Source organism: Taeniopygia guttata, chromosome 3 (assembly GCF_048771995.1).
Source record: "Taeniopygia guttata chromosome 3, bTaeGut7.mat, whole genome shotgun sequence".
Taxonomy (NCBI): Eukaryota; Metazoa; Chordata; class Aves; order Passeriformes; family Estrildidae; genus Taeniopygia; species Taeniopygia guttata.
The window spans coordinates 111476954-111495020 of record NC_133027.1 but is presented as its reverse complement, the minus strand read 5'-3'; the positions used below and the strand labels follow the sequence as shown (position 1 = coordinate 111495020).

General features: G+C 38.9%; 1 protein-coding gene across 6 annotated transcripts in view; it reads right to left on the bottom strand.

The window, feature by feature from the left end:
• Positions 1–18067, bottom strand: part of MACROD2 (mono-ADP ribosylhydrolase 2) — an 825711-nt gene that overhangs the window by 38136 nt on the left and 769508 nt on the right. For all 6 annotated transcript variants that reach the window (XM_030269686.4, XM_030269685.4, XM_030269687.4 and 3 more), the window contains 2 exons: positions 8849–8911; positions 5498–5563 (listed from right to left, as the gene is read on the bottom strand). In XM_030269686.4, coding sequence (XP_030125546.4) covers positions 5498–5563; positions 8849–8911 — 129 coding nt within the window. The remainder of the gene's footprint in view (positions 1–5497; positions 5564–8848; positions 8912–18067) is intronic.

Sequence of the window (18067 nt, the reverse complement as noted above, 5' to 3'; positions counted from 1 at the left end):
TTTTAGGGAGCTGTAAGAAGATCAAAGAGGGAAAATGCTGGTCATTAGGAAAGAAACAGGTTCAGTACATTTTATTTTTTAAGCATGATACTGTGACAAATGACTGGAATATTCCCAGAGTGAAAGAAATCAAGCAGACATCTAAAATTACAGGTAATGGTGCGCATGGAGGCTTCCACATGATTAGGGTATTCTTTTGCCTCATAAACTGAGGAAAATACATCAAAATGAAGTACTATAAAATGATGGTTTATGAGAAGTTAGGAAGAAATTCTTGAGCTTTGACTTTAAAATGTTTTTTTTATCTCCACCAAGATGTCATTTTAATCTATCTTTATAACAGATTAGATTTATTGGAGCCCAAGTTTAAAAATGCTTGGTAAACCAGATCTCTTTAGGTGCAACAACTCATAGAGATATTTTATCAAGGTTTCAGGTAATAGACCAAAAAAGTTCATCTCTGCAGGTGGGACCACCAAATACTTCTCCCACCTGCTTGTGCTTCAAGCTGATGGAAGGGCATCTCACCTTCTGTCCACCTGAGAAATTCCGGATGCGGCTGGTATAAAAACTGTGGGCATCCTTTTCCTGATATAAGGAGCAGGACCTGTTGTACAGGGCTCTGGGAAATGCAAAAGCTGAGAAAAACCTGTAAGATTAGAGCCTATCCAGGGGAAAGGACTGGAGGGAGGAGATGAAAGAGCAGGATCTCATGCTGGACTGATGGGAGCACAGCTGAATGGCTCTAGGTCAGATAACATTCAAACATAAGGAGGATTAAATAAGGTGGATTAGCGTTCACTGTTGCAGATGCCAGTACTGGTGAAGGGTAGAGCAGAAATACCTCTTGAGTAGCTCAGGGGCTGGACCCCATCTGGATGCACAACTCAGGTCAGATGAAATGTGAAGAAGTGAATAACCCACGTTACGAACAGCTCGCAGTGAGCCTTGTGGAGGGTGTTAAGAGAATAAGTGGCTGGTTGGATGGTGGTGCTGACATCCCTGGTTAAAAACCCCAAACCCCACAAATTAGCTTGTGTTAGCCAGTTTGCTTCCACAGGAATCCTTCTACCCAAAGGACAGAAAAATGTTATTGCTTGAGGAGTCATTCAAAGCCACAGGTATGGCTGAGGGTGTTGAAACTCTTCCATTCAAAAAGGTTCTTTTTCAGTTACCTATAATTGAAATTTTCCAGGCTGGAACTTTAGGTCTAATCATAGCCCAAGGGTGAAGTAAAAACATTTCATTGGTAGCTGAGTGCTCAAAATCAGGTCAGTCATTTAGATATCTTAATATATACCCAAAAACTGATTTTAAATACCCTTTTCTGAACATATTGGCCTTTCACTCAATCTTTTTCATGTGCTTACCAATGACTAATTTATGTCAATTTGCACAGCTCCTCTGCATTTGAAATGCTTTTTCAGTTTATCCCTTCTCAATCATTTACATCTTCAGGACATCATGATTTTTCCATACTGAGGGCTACAGCTGGCCAAAGAGGAATTTATACCCATTACATTTTACAGTCAGGATACCTACCGGCTTCTGGGTTGCCCAAAGAGAATTTTTAAGGCCAACCCCTAGCCAAGTCATATATCTAATTCTGTTTCTGAAAACAAAAGCCCTCCAGCCAACTGAATCTGACTCCAGAGAATGCAGAAAAACAGTGACTTGCTTTCAATGGCATTCCCACAGAAGCCCAGACTTTGGTGAATGCCTGGAAATAATTAATCAATCATTCATTTATTTTTAAAATTAGTTAGTATATGATTTAATTTAGTTGCCCTACAAATGAAAATTCAGTTCTTATTAAGTGCTAATGAATTATAATCAATGTATTGTGCACAGAAACTTTGCACAGCAGGGATTTATGCTTCACCTGTACTAAATCTAGTTCCATTTTACATTTTCCTGCCAGAATGTCTAAGCATTAAATTGGGTTAAAATAGTAATTGGTAGAAGGGGCAACTGAGATGAAGATGCAGAACATTCTCTGTCACACACGCATACATGTACACAGACTGTCTTTAACAAAACATAAACACAGGTTCAATCCTTCAATCCAATCTCTACATACTTCATGGTCAGTTTAAAATGAATTTGTAGCCCCAGAATAATCTTGTACAGACATACCAGACTGAGTGCAGCCTTCCTGATACACCCCTTTATCTGCTGCATAAACATTAATGACTTTAATCACTTTGTTCTGCCTTTACACTTCACAGAACGAAGCATCTCTCACTTGAAATATGCTGTATATAAAGGATCTACTTCCATATGCACAGTAATGAAGAACTTTTGCAAAGGTGCTGCCTGGAGATGTCAACTCTCCCCCAAGAGATCATGGTTAAGCATGCAAGTTTTTAAGGGTAAAATTGTGACGGTTCTTTGCAGATAGGGGGAAGAGAAACTTGGCACAGATTGAAATAAGAGGATATCTCTACAGTGTTGCATTGAAAATCCTGTTATTCTTGAAATATGACTGTTCTCCCCCTTCCTGCACCCCACCCCCTCCCCTTTTTTTTTCCGGGGACAGATGAACACTCAAAAAATTCAGTTTGCTCAAACGTCTTGTGCAAACTGTGGACTTTTTTTTCCTGGACAGTATCTCTCCTATGGTAACAGAAGACATATACTTTTAGATTAATGTGAGATTTGCAGTCTCACAGGAGGTTTTCATTTTAATCAAAGCCCCTCAAGTGTAATTCCTGCACTGTCCCTCACTCTTATCATGAAAATGCCTTTCATGTTCCCATCCTCCCTTTTTTCCTTTAAAAAAATGATAAAGAGGACTGACATACAACAGAAACACTAGATCTTCATAGTAGCAGAGGTGATGTGCTTTGTTTTGAATATCATCACATTTTAGAGCAATAACTATGTCAATATGTTGGCTATATTTTAATCCCAGAAATATGAGGAGTTAAAAAAAAAAAGCAGAAAAATTGCTAGTCAACTCTAATTGGACTCAAAATTGTTTTAGTGCACTCAAAGTGAGCTGACATTTGAAAGACCAAAGCTTTCATAGCAGAAAGAGTGGTTTAAATGATGCATTTTGGGAATGTGCAGCTAGACTTCTTTTCCATAAATCTTTTACAGTAATTAAGTGGAAGGACTGGGAAAACATAATTTCTTTAAATGCTTTATGTCCTGTTCATTTAGTTGAAGATAATGAAATGAATATGAGAGAAATGAATATGTTCCAGAACCTGGAGGTTTTAGCCTTGTTAACTCAGTGGGCAAACAATTTGAAAGCTGGAATTTGTTTTGGAAGCATCAGGTGTTTTCAGAAATGCCAGGATTTTGTAAAAGTGCCATTTCTCAAGAAGTAGCACTTTTTTTACAACAGTAGTATTTATTTTAAAAACCTCTCAAAATCTGAAATTATAGAAACATTGAAGAATCACAGAGTGGTTTGGGTTGGAAGAGATCTTGAAGATCATTTCATTCTAACCCCCCCAGCAGGGACGCCTTCCACTAGACCAGGGTGCTCCAAGTCATGTCCAACCTGGCCTTGATCTGTTCCAGGGATGGGACATCCACAACTTCTCTGTGCAATCTCTATCAATGCCTCATCACCCTCACAGTAAAAATCTGCAAACTGAAAATCTACCAATGGAAATAAGGATTAAAACCATGGCCTCCTCCATGGTGGCCTTGCTGTTCAAAATTCTTGTTTCCATTAAAAAAAAAAACTAGCAAGCAAATATGAAAACGTGGTCTTAGCTTTTCTTTCTTTTATTTTTGTTTTTTTCTCTTTTTAACTTGTATAGTTTTACAAGCAAAATCTATGGAGGACATTTTGTCTCACTCCTTTTTCATACAAGATGCTTCACATCTTTCTTAAGTGGAGAGGTGGGACATCAAAGAGATAATGCACTTTGGATCTCTCAGGACTCTCTCTTTTCCATCAGCCTCTCAAGAGAAGAGAAGAAAACACTAGATATACTCTTAATATATTATATGAAAAGTGGGACTTACCACACAAAGACCATTTTCCTAAGAAGAGACTTCTAATGCAATGGTGTAAAAACCTGGAGGGCTTACACACTGAGAAGCATATCAGAAGACAGTCATCTTCTTCATTAGGAACAAGCATGTGGAAAAATACCAGTTTGTTGGGATAGTCATCTGACTGCAGACAGAAAAGGAGAATCCAAACCCAAAGCCTCTCTGTGACCCTCACATTGTGAAAAAGACAAAATGGGGAGTCTTCCAGATACAGAAGACATAAACAGGCCAAATGTCATCAAAACAAGAGAAATTAATGACAGGCTATCACCAACCATGCTGGGATTGAATCCATCACTATTTCTGCCTTCCACTACCCTTGCCACGATTTCAATTTGTGATGTATCAAAAGCAAAAGCCAGTGCTACAGCAAAGGTTTGTGGTTCTTTTTTTTTCTTTGCAGCATCAATCAATCTGTTACAAGAGCACTTAAATCAACCTGCACAAGGCTTTGAACTCATAATCAGGTAAGTATGTAGGCTATCCAGCATGTGGCTTTGAACAAAAGGGCAGGATCTCACACCCTGTCACACTTATCTAGAAAAACGAGAAGAGAGTCAAGAAGCGATGCTGAATTAAACACTAAATCTTTTAAAATAAATAAGTTAATGGATGTTAATAATTATGTTATCTCAGTAAAATGCATGAAGATTTTCTAATAGTCTTTCTTGAAGGTCATACTGATGGGCTACATTTATTATAGATAGCATAACTCCTGTTTTGGATTACCAGTAGCAAACATTTTGTATTTCACCCAGACTTCTTCCCAATGTACCCCCACAAAATTGCTAAAAATGTAGACCAACACAAGCAACTAATAGCATGATCATTACAGGAATATCAAAAACAATATAGCTGTGCACTGGCTCCTATCTGTTGGTAAACCAACAGCTCCACAGGAAAAATCTCAGTTTGAAACATTTAAATTAGATAATCTCTCTTGTTTCCTAAACACCCTATCATTTGGTCCTGTGACACTTTTAAATATTTATTACAAACTAAATTATCTGAGTGCCCAGCACAGTCTGCACAAGATAAACATTACTTTCTGCCTCTCTGTTATGACTTCATCTCCTCCTGTCTCCTCCTGATGTGTTTATAGCTATTGTGTTTTTCTTTCCCTGCATCAGGAGAGCACTGAACAGGGAGCTGATATTGCTGAGATAGATGTGCATGCTTAACTATATGCCTGTGAATCACTCCAGTGAGCCCAAGCTTTGGGTTTATTTTGGATATGTCATGTATGATATTTTTGTATTAACTCCATAACAAGAGGACTTACAAATTTGGGGCGTCTCCTACCAGCACAACAGTTGGTACCAAGTACTTCATTTCAAAGACTTTTGTAAATGAAAATCCAAGCATTTACCTATTTCTGTATTGTTTAACTGTTATTTTGGCTGTTTCCAGACAAAGGAAAAAACAGTTTCATGAAATGCCCTCGTGGGAGAGGATATTTGAAAACACATTTTCCAGTCTGTACCTTTATTCTCACTCAGCTCAATGTCTTCTGATGATAGGCTGGCTACAGCTGAAGGTTTTGTTTCACCTACAAGAACAAAGGAAATGAAAGAGAAGCTATTAATTAAATAGAAAACTGATGAACCACTTTACTAAAAAAAAGTGTTATGCCTTATTGAGACAAGATATTAGACCTGAATTTAATTTACTGGGTTTCCATCCATTCACTGGCTATTACTGGTCTGATCATCTTCCCTAACCAAGATGTAATCTAACATTCCAATACAGGCAGGTTCAATCACTATTCCAATTTCTCATAATACAGAGAGAAACAGCTATTGGTTTAATGGGTACACTGGTATTCTATTTGCTCTGAGCTTTCTTTTTTTCATTTAACCCATATATTTTGAAAAAAAAAAAATTAAGTCATTCTTAAATTCAATCATGTCCATGAACCCTACTGGAATCCAAATGACTAGATGCAAATGCTTTCCTGAAAATAGAAGCTTTCATGAATCAGGCCCGAAATTAGAAAGTCCATAAAATTCTGCAGCTTGCAGTTTTTTAATAGTAGAGCATGCAGGTAAAATTACTGTAGCTAATAGATACAACTGGTACTTGAACTTAAATCAACAGTGAAAGTGAAAACATTTTATTTTCTTGCTATTTTTTGTAGTTCTAAAAGTCTTTATAAACTTTCATTTTTATTCTAGACTTTAATTTCTTTCAAAAGACTTGTTGTTGATGATTCTGGGAAAATATTTTTCTTATATAGCCATCAAGTACTTTTAACTAGATTGAAATAAGACCTCAGAACCACCTGCCACGTTGTTTTTCCATGTGTTAACTGTGAAGCTCATTGATGACAGACTGGAGGCCAGACTTTAAAAAAACTCCACACAGTTTAAAATTTTCAGTCTTTTCAGACGACTACAGTTTTCTCCACTACAATAGTTTTCTTTATAATATATACTTTTCTTTATAATAAATGATATTTTTCACTATAATGAGAATATAAAAATCTTTATGTAATGGATCAGATACGACTAGAGCATCAGATTTTTGTCCTATATTTTCTTTCACAATCTTGCAGTATATGATTTGCTGCACTCAGAAGAAGTTTATGCCTTTGGTTTAGATAATCCACTTTAACATTTGGTGGAATTGCTCCTAACAGTGGTCACTCATAGTGCTTAGAAATCTAAGCATACAACTGTGTACCTTGGAAAATCAGGTCATTTTCTACTGCCAAGAAGGGGTGAAAAAGCAGCAACCTCAAAGCTCCTGGTGATGCTTTTTTCTGCAGTGCATAGAGCAGAAAACAGCAGAGACTCACTAAATGGGTGTAACCAACTTGGGCTAAGTGGCCCTCTCTGTTCCTGTCACTATCTAAACCAGGAGGGAAAATTGATAAGCCAAATCATTTTGTCCTGCAACACCATCTGCCCATGGTCAAGAAGTTGAGTACTGGGCTATGAGTGGGCATGGCATTATATTTAGGCATGTACCTAAATCGTGTCCCTAAAGTACGAAATTTTCTGGATCTGGGAACTCAAATGTCTGGATCTTTTATTTGACACTCTTCATGAGAATAATGAAACATGAGTACCAATACAAGATAGCAAAAGAATGTATATCACTGCTCTGACAAACCAGCTCTGACAGCTCATGTTGCAACAAGTCATAACAAGCAGTTTTGGGAAAAGCACAGTGCATTAAAAACACCTACAGCAAAGAAGTAGTTTCAAGAGGCAAATATTCCTTCATTCTCTTGGGGAAAAAAAAGAGTATTTTATTCAATCAAACTCACACCCTCAGAGTGACTATCACTGACAAGCACAGTGGGCATCTGTAAAAGCTATAATCAGGTTTAACAGGAACCTCGGAAACTGGAGCCAGGAGCTCCAGGCAGTATTAGCTCTTAGGTGAGCTAGCAGTCAAGCAGTACTTGGTAAAGTTAAAAGCTCAAAATTGCTTGAAAAAAGATATGCCACAGTCTAGTCAGGGATTCAAAAGAGAATTTCAATTCACACAGAATAGCTCATTCTTCTCCCTGGTCCCCTGGGCCTGTTTAAAATACAACTAGCATGAAAGTGAAAAACCAGGGAAGGATATGTGGTTGCCCTCCAGCACTTACAAAACACCACCATACCCTTATCTTGGGGAGGATAAAGTTTGCTGTGGTCCATGGGAATCTATTTTATTCTGTAGTATTGTTTGCTTCTGGCTTCATCTTGCACTGCCTGCCCCACATTAAGAGGCAGCAGAGGTGACAAAAAGGACATGAAGCACAGTTAACATCAGATGTTAACACTCAGTTGCAGAACAGTTACCTGTGGAAGGCAGAGAGAAAAGCTGCCCTTCTACCTACACAGTGGCCAATGCACAGGATGAGAAGACCCTCATTCAATGGACTTCTCATCACCACAATACAGGAAACAAATCAGGTAAGTCAGGAATCCAGGACTCCTAATTTTATCTGCTGTGTTTGCTGACTGGCTACCTTCAGCTCAAGTAATTCCAAAGAAAAACCCTTTTACTCTCTCTGGTTTAAAAATGTTTCAGGAACATTCTGCATTACAATGGGAAAAAATCCTCATCAAATGAGAAAAACTGTGTGCTACACGTAATACTACAGTTAAAGAAATACTTAAGAAATAAGGGAATACACAGATGCTTCAATTGCCACTTCAGGTCTTTTGGTAACTAAATCATTCTAGCTGCCTCTTGGAAGGAACAGAGTTGTGCAAACCATAAACAACCAGACAACAGAACAGGAAAAAAACAAACAGAAAAAAAAATCTCTTGTGAGCATGAAGTGACACTATATTCTGACATACTGAACTCACTATAATTTATAAGCGTTGACACCTGCAAAACCCACCACTTGTGAGCTCTGACATTCACTCACAGCATATGCAATATTTTTCTCTATAGATTTAAATCTCCATAACCATTGTGACTTGTGTAGACAATTTTTTAGAACTCCAAAATACCCTTTAAAAATATTCAGGAGTTGAGTTTTCATGAGAAGGAGCCTGCTGCTTGCTTCCTCCTTCCCCAAATTTCTTTCCTTCATTCCTATTCTATGCAGAGAGGAAAAAAAAAAGTTATTCCTTGTGAGAGGATTAGCTAGATTAGTCACCTGAAAGGGAGAATGTAGAGCTGGTAAGCTGGAGAGGGGTCTGCATTCCTGTACTGCAACACATTCATTCATTATGAATGAAGATTCGGTCTCTAATGGGAGAATTGCTCAAGACCTGAGCTAATCTGGTGAAAATGTACAAACATTCCCCTTCAAAAGCACTGACTAAGGTTATTGTTCACCAAAGTGGATAAAACCTGACAGGCCTTTAAGGAGCTGGGCACAAACCTGCTTCTTGGCTCTCTGTCTTACTTTCATCCGTGTTTTCCTTGTCCACTGTGCCATTACCACCTATTGAGAAAAAGACATAAAAATTATTTATGATATATCTTTTTACTGGTACCTGGAGCACTGCAATATTAATTGTAACCAATTTAGCACAAACTGTTAATTAACAGCCAAGTGCTGTGATAAAAAAGGAGAGATGTAAAAGTAAGCTGAGAAAACCTGCCAACAGGACCGGTTCAATTTAAACCAGTCATGTTTTTTCTCTCAAGATGAGGATTATAGATTTTATCTCAAGAGGCTCACTGGAAATAACAATACCAAATAGAGGGATATTTCCCTAAACATGGTCCCAAATAAATGAAATTGTTGCTTGAACTTCTATGTATTTTATAAAGAGGTTTTTTTCCTAGGGTTATTTTCCTCCTGTAGCATTTCAACAGGATTCTTGGGCTGTGTTTCTGACCTGCAGAACTTGCTTCAATGCCTATGGAAGGTAAGAATCAACTGAACTGAATTTTAAAGCAAAAGCCACAATGCCACTTAATGTAAAGTAAAAAATGCATCATAAATGGCTGTAATGAAGAGAGCACATCAAACCAAAGTAAGATTGCTAGGAGTGAATTAATTTTTTCCCTTTTTACATTCACATTCATTCCCAATTTTCTTCACTACTTCACATTCATTATCCATTTTCTACCCTCCAGCTCCCTTTTGGAAGGCAGGCACCAAATAGCAAATAACCACGGAGAATGGGTAATTAGAAATACATCAGGATTTCTCTATTTTCAGGGATGGAAAAGGCTCTTTTAGCTTCATAATAACATGATAGGCTGCAGAGCTTCACGCAGGATCAGATGCCATGGCCACACTCCCTGCTTTGCAGCACCACAAGAACAGCTGAGCACCAGCCTCAATGAGATTATTTGAAAAATTGCCTGCTGAGCATATACATTGCAAGAAGGGAAATTCATTCCCAGGCCTGGAAATGTCCTGATAATGATACACATATTTTTCTTCTGTGATCTTTGCTGGCTGATGGGTTTTCTGATTACAGCTTCCCTAAAACAACACAGCTAAAGCTCCTCGTGTTGGCCACCTTGCTTTCACTTAACCCATGGAACCTGGTGGTGGCAACAGCAGCGGTCCAATGTGATTAGGTGGAAGGAAGGAACAGAGCACGTATTTTCCATGGGCAGATGTACATCTGGCAGCACACTGCACCCAGCTGATATTTAAAGGCTGAGGTATGATGCTTTCCCTCTTTGCAGCAGGCAGTTCTTCCTGGCATCCAGCAGATGGGACTAGTGGAGAATTATTTCCAAGGCTGGCCCTGCACAGAGCTGCTCTCAGGAGGAGAAGAGATGGAGCAGGAACTTCACAGCCTTCCCCTGAGAGAAAAGAGGTGGGAAGGGTGCAGCTGATGGCCATCAGTGGGGACTTGGGCTTCCTGCCCTCCTGGTAACTCTTTGTAGGAATTCCAACCTTAATGGATGACTGCCATAGTGATTTCTTAGCACATTAGTGAGCTCCTGTAAAAAATTGCATTATGCAGATGACCAGAATGGACTGACAAAAGCTGCAGGGTTTTTCTTTCCCTGACTTGAAATCAAATGGTATTGTTTTCAAAGTCACAGTTCTGCCTGCCCACACACAATAGGAGGACCACATGGAAAAAAAAGTTAACTAAACTTTTCTCTGCCCCACCCCTTTTCTCTTAAAACACAGGCTTGGTGCCATCAAGATACACAGCAAGCAATTCATAAATCAAGACAATCTTATAACACAGCAGTGCAGCAGCACTGGAAAAATCTTTACCAATAGGTCAGACCAAAAGAGATTATTGCATCACTGTAAAATGAGCAGTGCCAAAGCTTCAAGGATTCAATTATGGTCAAGTGTAACATTTTTTCACTCTATGCAGAAAGAACTTCATAACCAGAAAAAGCAGGTCAGGCATAAGTGTAACTACTGATATATAAATGAAATTAATTCTAGCTATTACCTTACTGCATTCACAATTTAAAACTTCATTTCCAGATGATACTTGTTTCTACATCCATTATTATGACTATGAGCACAACTTATTTCACTAAAACCAGGTATTTCAAGGGTTCATTCATATTTATTACCAGGAAACTATATCTCTTGCTTAAGTCACTCAGAGAAAATTTAAACTACAAGAGAAAGTTTAAATGATCATCTGGTTTGGTAGATTATCAGGTAAACCACATTTTCTCAATTCTAAATGTATTTTTTCACAGGACATTCATTGTTTAGAATTGGTCTCACAGAACCTAAATGACAGGATTCTCAACATGTTTTCACTTCGTTTTGTTCCTTTAGAAAGAAAAATGTAAAATACTTTAAGCAGAAACTTTTCTTGTACTCTGACCCAATCCAGTAGACTGACCGGATCACGACATGAAAATTCATCTTGATCAGTGTACTGACAATAAGTGTTGTGCCTGGCAAGTGACTTTGGCAGAAATAGAGAAAAGGAAATGCTAAAAATAAATACTGGACAAGTGATGCTCAAATAAATGACTTGCAGAAGGAATGGTTAAGCTCTGCTTGGCCTGGAGTATCTGTTTATCTTGTGAGAAAGGGAGGAAGCAGGGCATGAATACACTGACAAGAAAGCAAACTATAGAGTAGAGAAGTGACTAATCCCAAAGTCTTTGACAAACATGTTGTTCCACTTTTAAAAAACCCTTCTAATGAGTCTCTCACTGAGTGTCTTTGACTGATGAAGAGTCTTTCTGCAGTTATTGCTCTTCACTAGAACTGGGTGCAGAGCAAATGGAAAGGCTTTGAGGAGCACGTCCTCAAGGCAAAGAGCTGAAAATATATTTTACAAGAGTAGTGAGACAATTTTTCCCTCATATTTTTATTCACCCCTGGCTCTCCTTTCCTCCAGGCAGAAAAGCCAGAGCCAGTACATTTTCCTTGAGTCTTCCCCACGACATTATTTATAATAAAAAAGTATTTTCCTCTGGATGGCTTCTACAGTATCTGCCATCCTTCTTTTCCCACTGCTGCAGCAATCAGTGACTGTATTTCCTTTAGGTGAAAGCTGTCCTCACAATATTTGCTTTTCTATTATACTGGTAATTGAGCAGCAATCTGTCACTCACTCCAAAGGAGATAGAAAAAGTGGCAAATGACATGTCGTGTCATTTTAGGCCAGAAAATGTAAATGATTTTAAGTCCCATCACAAGACAAATGGGAACATCTGTTTCTTTCCCCTTGGCATGAGATTCAGTTATAAAAAATAGAAGTTTGAGGATTACAGTAGTACTGTACAAACAAAATAAGCACATCAGACACTAAAATACCTTCTTCTGTCCATATATTCTGCTTTCTCTTGCCAAGTTGACTACTGCCTGATAAGTTCTTGCTGTCTTCTTTGGCATTTACTTTGAGATCATCAAGAAAATCTATTCCCCTTCCCCTCCCCAAATGTTATATTTGGTAGAAAAGAGGCCAAACAAGGACCAACCAGCACGCTCAGAAAGCTGGCAGAGTAAGTGACACTTCTAACTCCAACAGAAAAGAGGATTCTCCAGGAGTGCCTGCCCACTTTCTGTTCTGGAGAGGTATTTATCATGCTTAGTGAGGTGCCAGCTGCAGTGGCAGCCCCCACATGAAGCAGATAATATGATAAATAATAAGCCCTTGGTGTGGGTTTTAGTATTCTTAACATTTTTTCTGTTAGAGCCTGGAAACATGTGGCTTCTTACATCTTCCACTGTTCTTGTGACAAACATGGCAAGTCAAAAATATTAATAGCCTGCTGGCCTCTTGGCTCTTCCCATTTCAGAGCTGAGGAAGTGCAATGTCTGCTCACACACCTACTCCTCTTCAGCAGCACCTTTCTTCACAAGCAGCTGGTGACATACATAGAGATGAGGCTAAAGTCAGTGCCCCAAAAACTGCTGCAAAAAGACATTTTTTCAGAAGAAATCAGAATTGCAGATACTGTATGTTTTTATTTCAAGGAAGAAGTTCTGCCTAATCAGTCCATTTCTACCCCTCCAACACAGAATCACAGAATATCCTGATCTAGAGAGGATCCACAAGGATCATCTAGTCCAACTCATGAACACAGAAGCTATTAATAATAAAATTGTTTCTGCTACAGAGAAAGCTTCATTTATATGAATCATTTATATGAATCATTCATTTATATATATAATTCACTCTATCATCCATAGAGTGTCAGTGCTCAGAATACAGTCTCTCCAAACCTCCTCCTCCTTCCTGGGGTAGAAATAAAAGTGACAAAGGGCCAATACCTGAGGCTTTCATCTTAATTTGTGCAAGTGCCACATCCTGGGACACCAGGTTGGATCCTGTTACACCTCTGAATGGCTTTGCCATGCAAGTTCAGGAGCATCCTCTGCTTTTCTGCATGGCCAGTGACTTTGGCATCTCTCCACTGACCTGACCTGTGCTTCTTTCTTGTAAAACAAATACAAGCACAACCAAGATCTGTCAGACAAGGGATGCCAGTTTTGAACTGCCTTTTTACAGCACAGAAATACTGCCATGGTAATCATATTAATGACATGAATATGTCATTATTGTATAGCAGAGAAACTAATTAATGAGAAAGTGAAAAATATAGGCCTTGATCTGCATTCTGCACAAAATAAATGTGCTGGCTTCACTGAAACCCCTAAAATGTGAGAAAAAACCACACGTACATCCATATAGGCACTCGAGATCATACAGCCTGCAACCATTTTCAAACTATTCCAGTGGTAAAATAATATCAGACATAAACCAAGAAGCACATAGACACAAAGGCCATTATTGCAGAACTACAAACACATTAAAGTGAATCATTAATGTGGTGGCCTGAGGTTGCTGAACATTTTCAGTTTTCATTTTAATTTCTTTTAATTAAATTATGATTTAGGTCAGTTTTAATCATTACTTGTATATAACCCCTTTGGGGTAAATTTTAAGAAGGGTTAGTAATGAGTTATCTGCAGTAATTGTTTAATGGAGTTATGAGACTCTTCCCTCTGTGCTGCTTCAAGAAATTACCATGCTGCAGATGCAGCCCTGTGAATGCACCCAGTCCAGTGAAGCTGTCAGTCCAATAAATAATAGTGTTTCATTTCCATGCAGCATTTTGTCCAGGAGTGTGGGAAGAGAATGAGAAAACTGTATCTTGAGTGGCTTATCTCAGAGGTTAAAAATAAAACTGTTGTATTTAATGTATTTAACATCCTGAGAAATACAATAGTCTTGGCTAAAGCCTGGTGAAGACACCAGGCATGTCCCCCTTGCTTCACTCTTCTGTGGGTCAGATGACAGCTAACTCAGCTTTATTATAACCCCCTGGTTAGGGAAGAACCAGAGGACAACAGCTACAGCACAAAATTAAGTCCTGGGAATACATGAGCATGCTGGTTCATCTCAGCTCAGTGCTGGAAATGTGCTCACCTGGCTTCTCACTGGGTCTAACTCAGACTGTGCAACAGAGGTTCTGGGCAAGGGACATGGACCATTTCATTGCAAAGATGCTGAGCATCACTATTCCTGTGATGGTTCAAAACAAATGAAGGGAGACATCTCCTGGAAGCCTGAGCTGACCAACACAACCAGAATATGGATGGATATCACACCCGAGATGTCACAGGCAGTCTGTGCAGAGGACAAAGCTAATATTGGAATTTTGATACAAAAAAACCCCACACACTGTGCTCATTTGGCTTTTCACTGGGTCTAACTCTCCATTGACTCAGATTGTACAGTACAGGTGCTGCACAGTATTACCACTGTGCCTGTAGTGTCTAAAAGGGGACAGAAATTGCTCCTGTGAGTTGATGCATAGTTTACAGCAGTATAAAGAAACCCTGACTCCTGGCCCTACAGTTAGTCCTATCCAAGAGAAACAAAATGACCCCATGAGGGCAAGTGCAAATAAACCCTCAAATTTTATCATTACTATATAAATTTACCCTTTGTTCATACTTTTACAGTGTGCCTGAAGTCTGAGTAACTACACAGGACAAGGGACAGCCACGTGGCTTCTTTTCCAAGCCACACTCAAAATAAAGCTTGAGACCTATTTTGATTTTTCACAAATAGAAGAAACAGGGAAGTCAAAGAGAAGACTACACTAATAAAAACCTTCACAAAATGCAAACAAAACCATGGACTACTTAGCATCAGCATTTTGGAATGAAGGGACCAGCCCCATCTCCTGCAGTAGACCCGAGCAATCAGGATGGTTTTGTTACTCACATCATGCTTAAAAATGAGCAATGAATTCCTTGGAGAGATGAGCTCCCTGCAGGTGCCTAGGGGTGTGTCAGTGGGGAGAATTCTCCTCTGACAACACTGCATTAGTCACTGCAGTAACTCAGTCTTTTGCACCTTAGCTCATCTCAGAAGGAAGACAATCTACTCCAAAGCATTCAGGGTGAAAAGAGGAATTGCAAGTGTCTTTCTGATGCTGTTACACAAACATACACTGGGTTGCTAAAAGAAACCCAAATGGGCAAATGGCCAACGCAACAGGACTGCACATCACCTGTGGAGACCAAAATGAGCTGTGTTTTCTGAGTTTTGCACAGCCACTGCACGGCAATTTAATGGAACAGCAGAAGCCACTTCACCAATGAAAAGAATCTTCTAAGAAATGTTTGCTCAGAGAGAAAATACAACTGAAAATACAGATAACATCCTCCTTTACCCCTGGCTAAGTGCAAGGTGATCACTTAATATTCTGAAAGCTGTAATCAGCCAGGACAGATGGTGGACTTCAAAACAGAAGAAAAAAGAGAAGCTACCATCCACAGAGGATGGAGGTTAATTACCACTTTTAAAATATAACCCATTTGCATTAAGGTGAAACTTCTCACAGATATGTTTGATACACATCCTTCCCAGGGAATTTCTTCTGTACTACTTCATCTTCATTTAACATTTTATTAAAAGATTAGGTTTGCTGGCAAAAAGAAGACAGTCAATTGTAAGCTATCTTAATAAAAAGCAACACTTTTAAGGCTGAATAAATGACTGTGTTTTTTGAAGTATAATTATGTGTCTCAATGTTCATTTTTAGTAGATTATGAGTGGAGCAAAAATTTACTGAAGAATATGACTGCCCTGTGGGATATAAAGTATGACTGTAACTACAATTTATCACCTATAAAAGAACCTCTTGCTATAAACTGCAGAACATATTAAAACATATTAAGAACTCAAATCTAGACAATATTAATTAATACCTTAAAGAGACAGACAATCAGGTCTGCACAGTGTTAGAAGACCCTTAGAAGAGACCCTTAGAACATCTCTGTGTGTTGGCAAGAAAAAACCATCTGTGTGCAACCCACCATTCAGAGAGGATTGAGCCCACCTTGGAGGGAAGTAGCACAAGCCATGGACTATGGTGGGTAAATACACTAAGTCCCTCTCCATGAAGCCAGAGAGTGGCAAAATTCATGGCAAATAAAGGAGATGCAGGAAGGGGAAGCCCTTATGCTAATCTCACAATTAGAAGATTAAACCATAAGCAGAGGTTTATTTCCTGGTCCCAAGACTATGCACTTTTTGCCATTTCACAAAAGCTTTTTTTGGGAGAAGGGATGAGGAACGAGGGTGTCTCCCTCTTGGTGAGAATCAAACTGAATGGCCATGACCTGCTGGACCAATGAGTTGTCGAGATTAAGATGCAGTTTTATTTCGCCTCATTTCTGCTGTGTACTTCAATCTCTCATTATTATAGATCATTACAGTATTATTATATATATAATATATATAATATTATATATTTTTATCTATGAGACTGACATCTCTCATGGACAGAGCATCCACCAAGTCAGGCAGGTGCCAGCTGATGAGCCTGGATTTCTGACGTAACACTCAGAAATGTGATGTTACCTTTGAAAGCCAAGAGGCCAAATTGTGGTGACTCCATCAGGCAGAGGAACCAACAATATCAACTCTGTTAAAGGTGATTTGTGTTCATTTTGAACTTTGTGGTTTGGCTCATTCATCAACCTGTTCTCCTTCCCACCAAATGAATGGAAAGCAGACAAAGTTCATCCTGGACAAATAACTCCAACAGACCCACTCCTTCACAGGTGATCCTGGGAGACCAACAGCCTATCAATCTATTAGGAGGTATCTGGTCATTCATCTGGGGAGCAGCTTATGAGAGAAGCTGGAGTAAGACAACTTCCAGAGCTCCAGTTCTGTCTTCACATCCCTTGAAGGAGGGCAAGAAAATGGCTTTTGCTGCGTGGATTTATTATTTTTCTGCTGGAGGAAGAGAAAAAGCAGGCATTTGTGCTGCTCTTACTAGATGTGTTACTCATTTTTGATACAATATTGGTCTCAGACCATGGAGGGAATGGATGGGGAAGCTCTTTGGCAGGCTCTGCTTCATATCTGAGAAATCCCACAAAGAAGGAAAGGGCAAACAGTTTTGCTTCTCCCTATTGCACACACCACGCTGTTCACTACATATGGGAGGACACATGGGAAGGTAGGTAAGAGACACAAGGAACATTTAAGATTTTTGTTTTGTTAGGCTTTTGTATAAATGGTTTGCCTTTGCTTGGTGACAATAAGTAGGATGAGAACGGGTGACTGTGGTGTTTGTGCCAACTCATGGCTGCTCTGTTGTGACAAGTACTGCCATTTTAGCCATGCAACCACTTTAAGATTGTGTTATGAAGCTACTGAACTAAGACATGCATATGTTTTCTTTAGTACCAAACATATTTTGTTCACCTGACACTTTACAATCACTCAATCTATGAATGCACCTGACTGAGGGAAAGGAAAAATTATCCCCGGCTGCTTTTACTCTCCCAGGGTGCAGGAAAGTGGCAGGAGGAAAAAAAAAAAAAAAAAGAACAAAAAGCAAGAAAATTATTTGGCATGTTTGCACATGTCAAACCTGAAATACCGCAGGGAAGCTGTGAGTAAAAGAGGTTTCCTAGTCTATCAATTTTCACAGACAATACATCTGCAGTGAAAATCTATGGAATACAACCACTGACATAAGAATCTGCTGTGCAGTTCACACTTGCTTTTCTCTACCAACAATGTGGAGAGAACAATATAGCTAATAGCATAATAACAGACACCATTAATACTTTAGTGGTTTGGTATAAGATTGCTTTCATTAGCATGTCAAGTGTTTATTTTAGCTTACTGCAAAACAAGCTCCTTGCATACAGCCACTTACT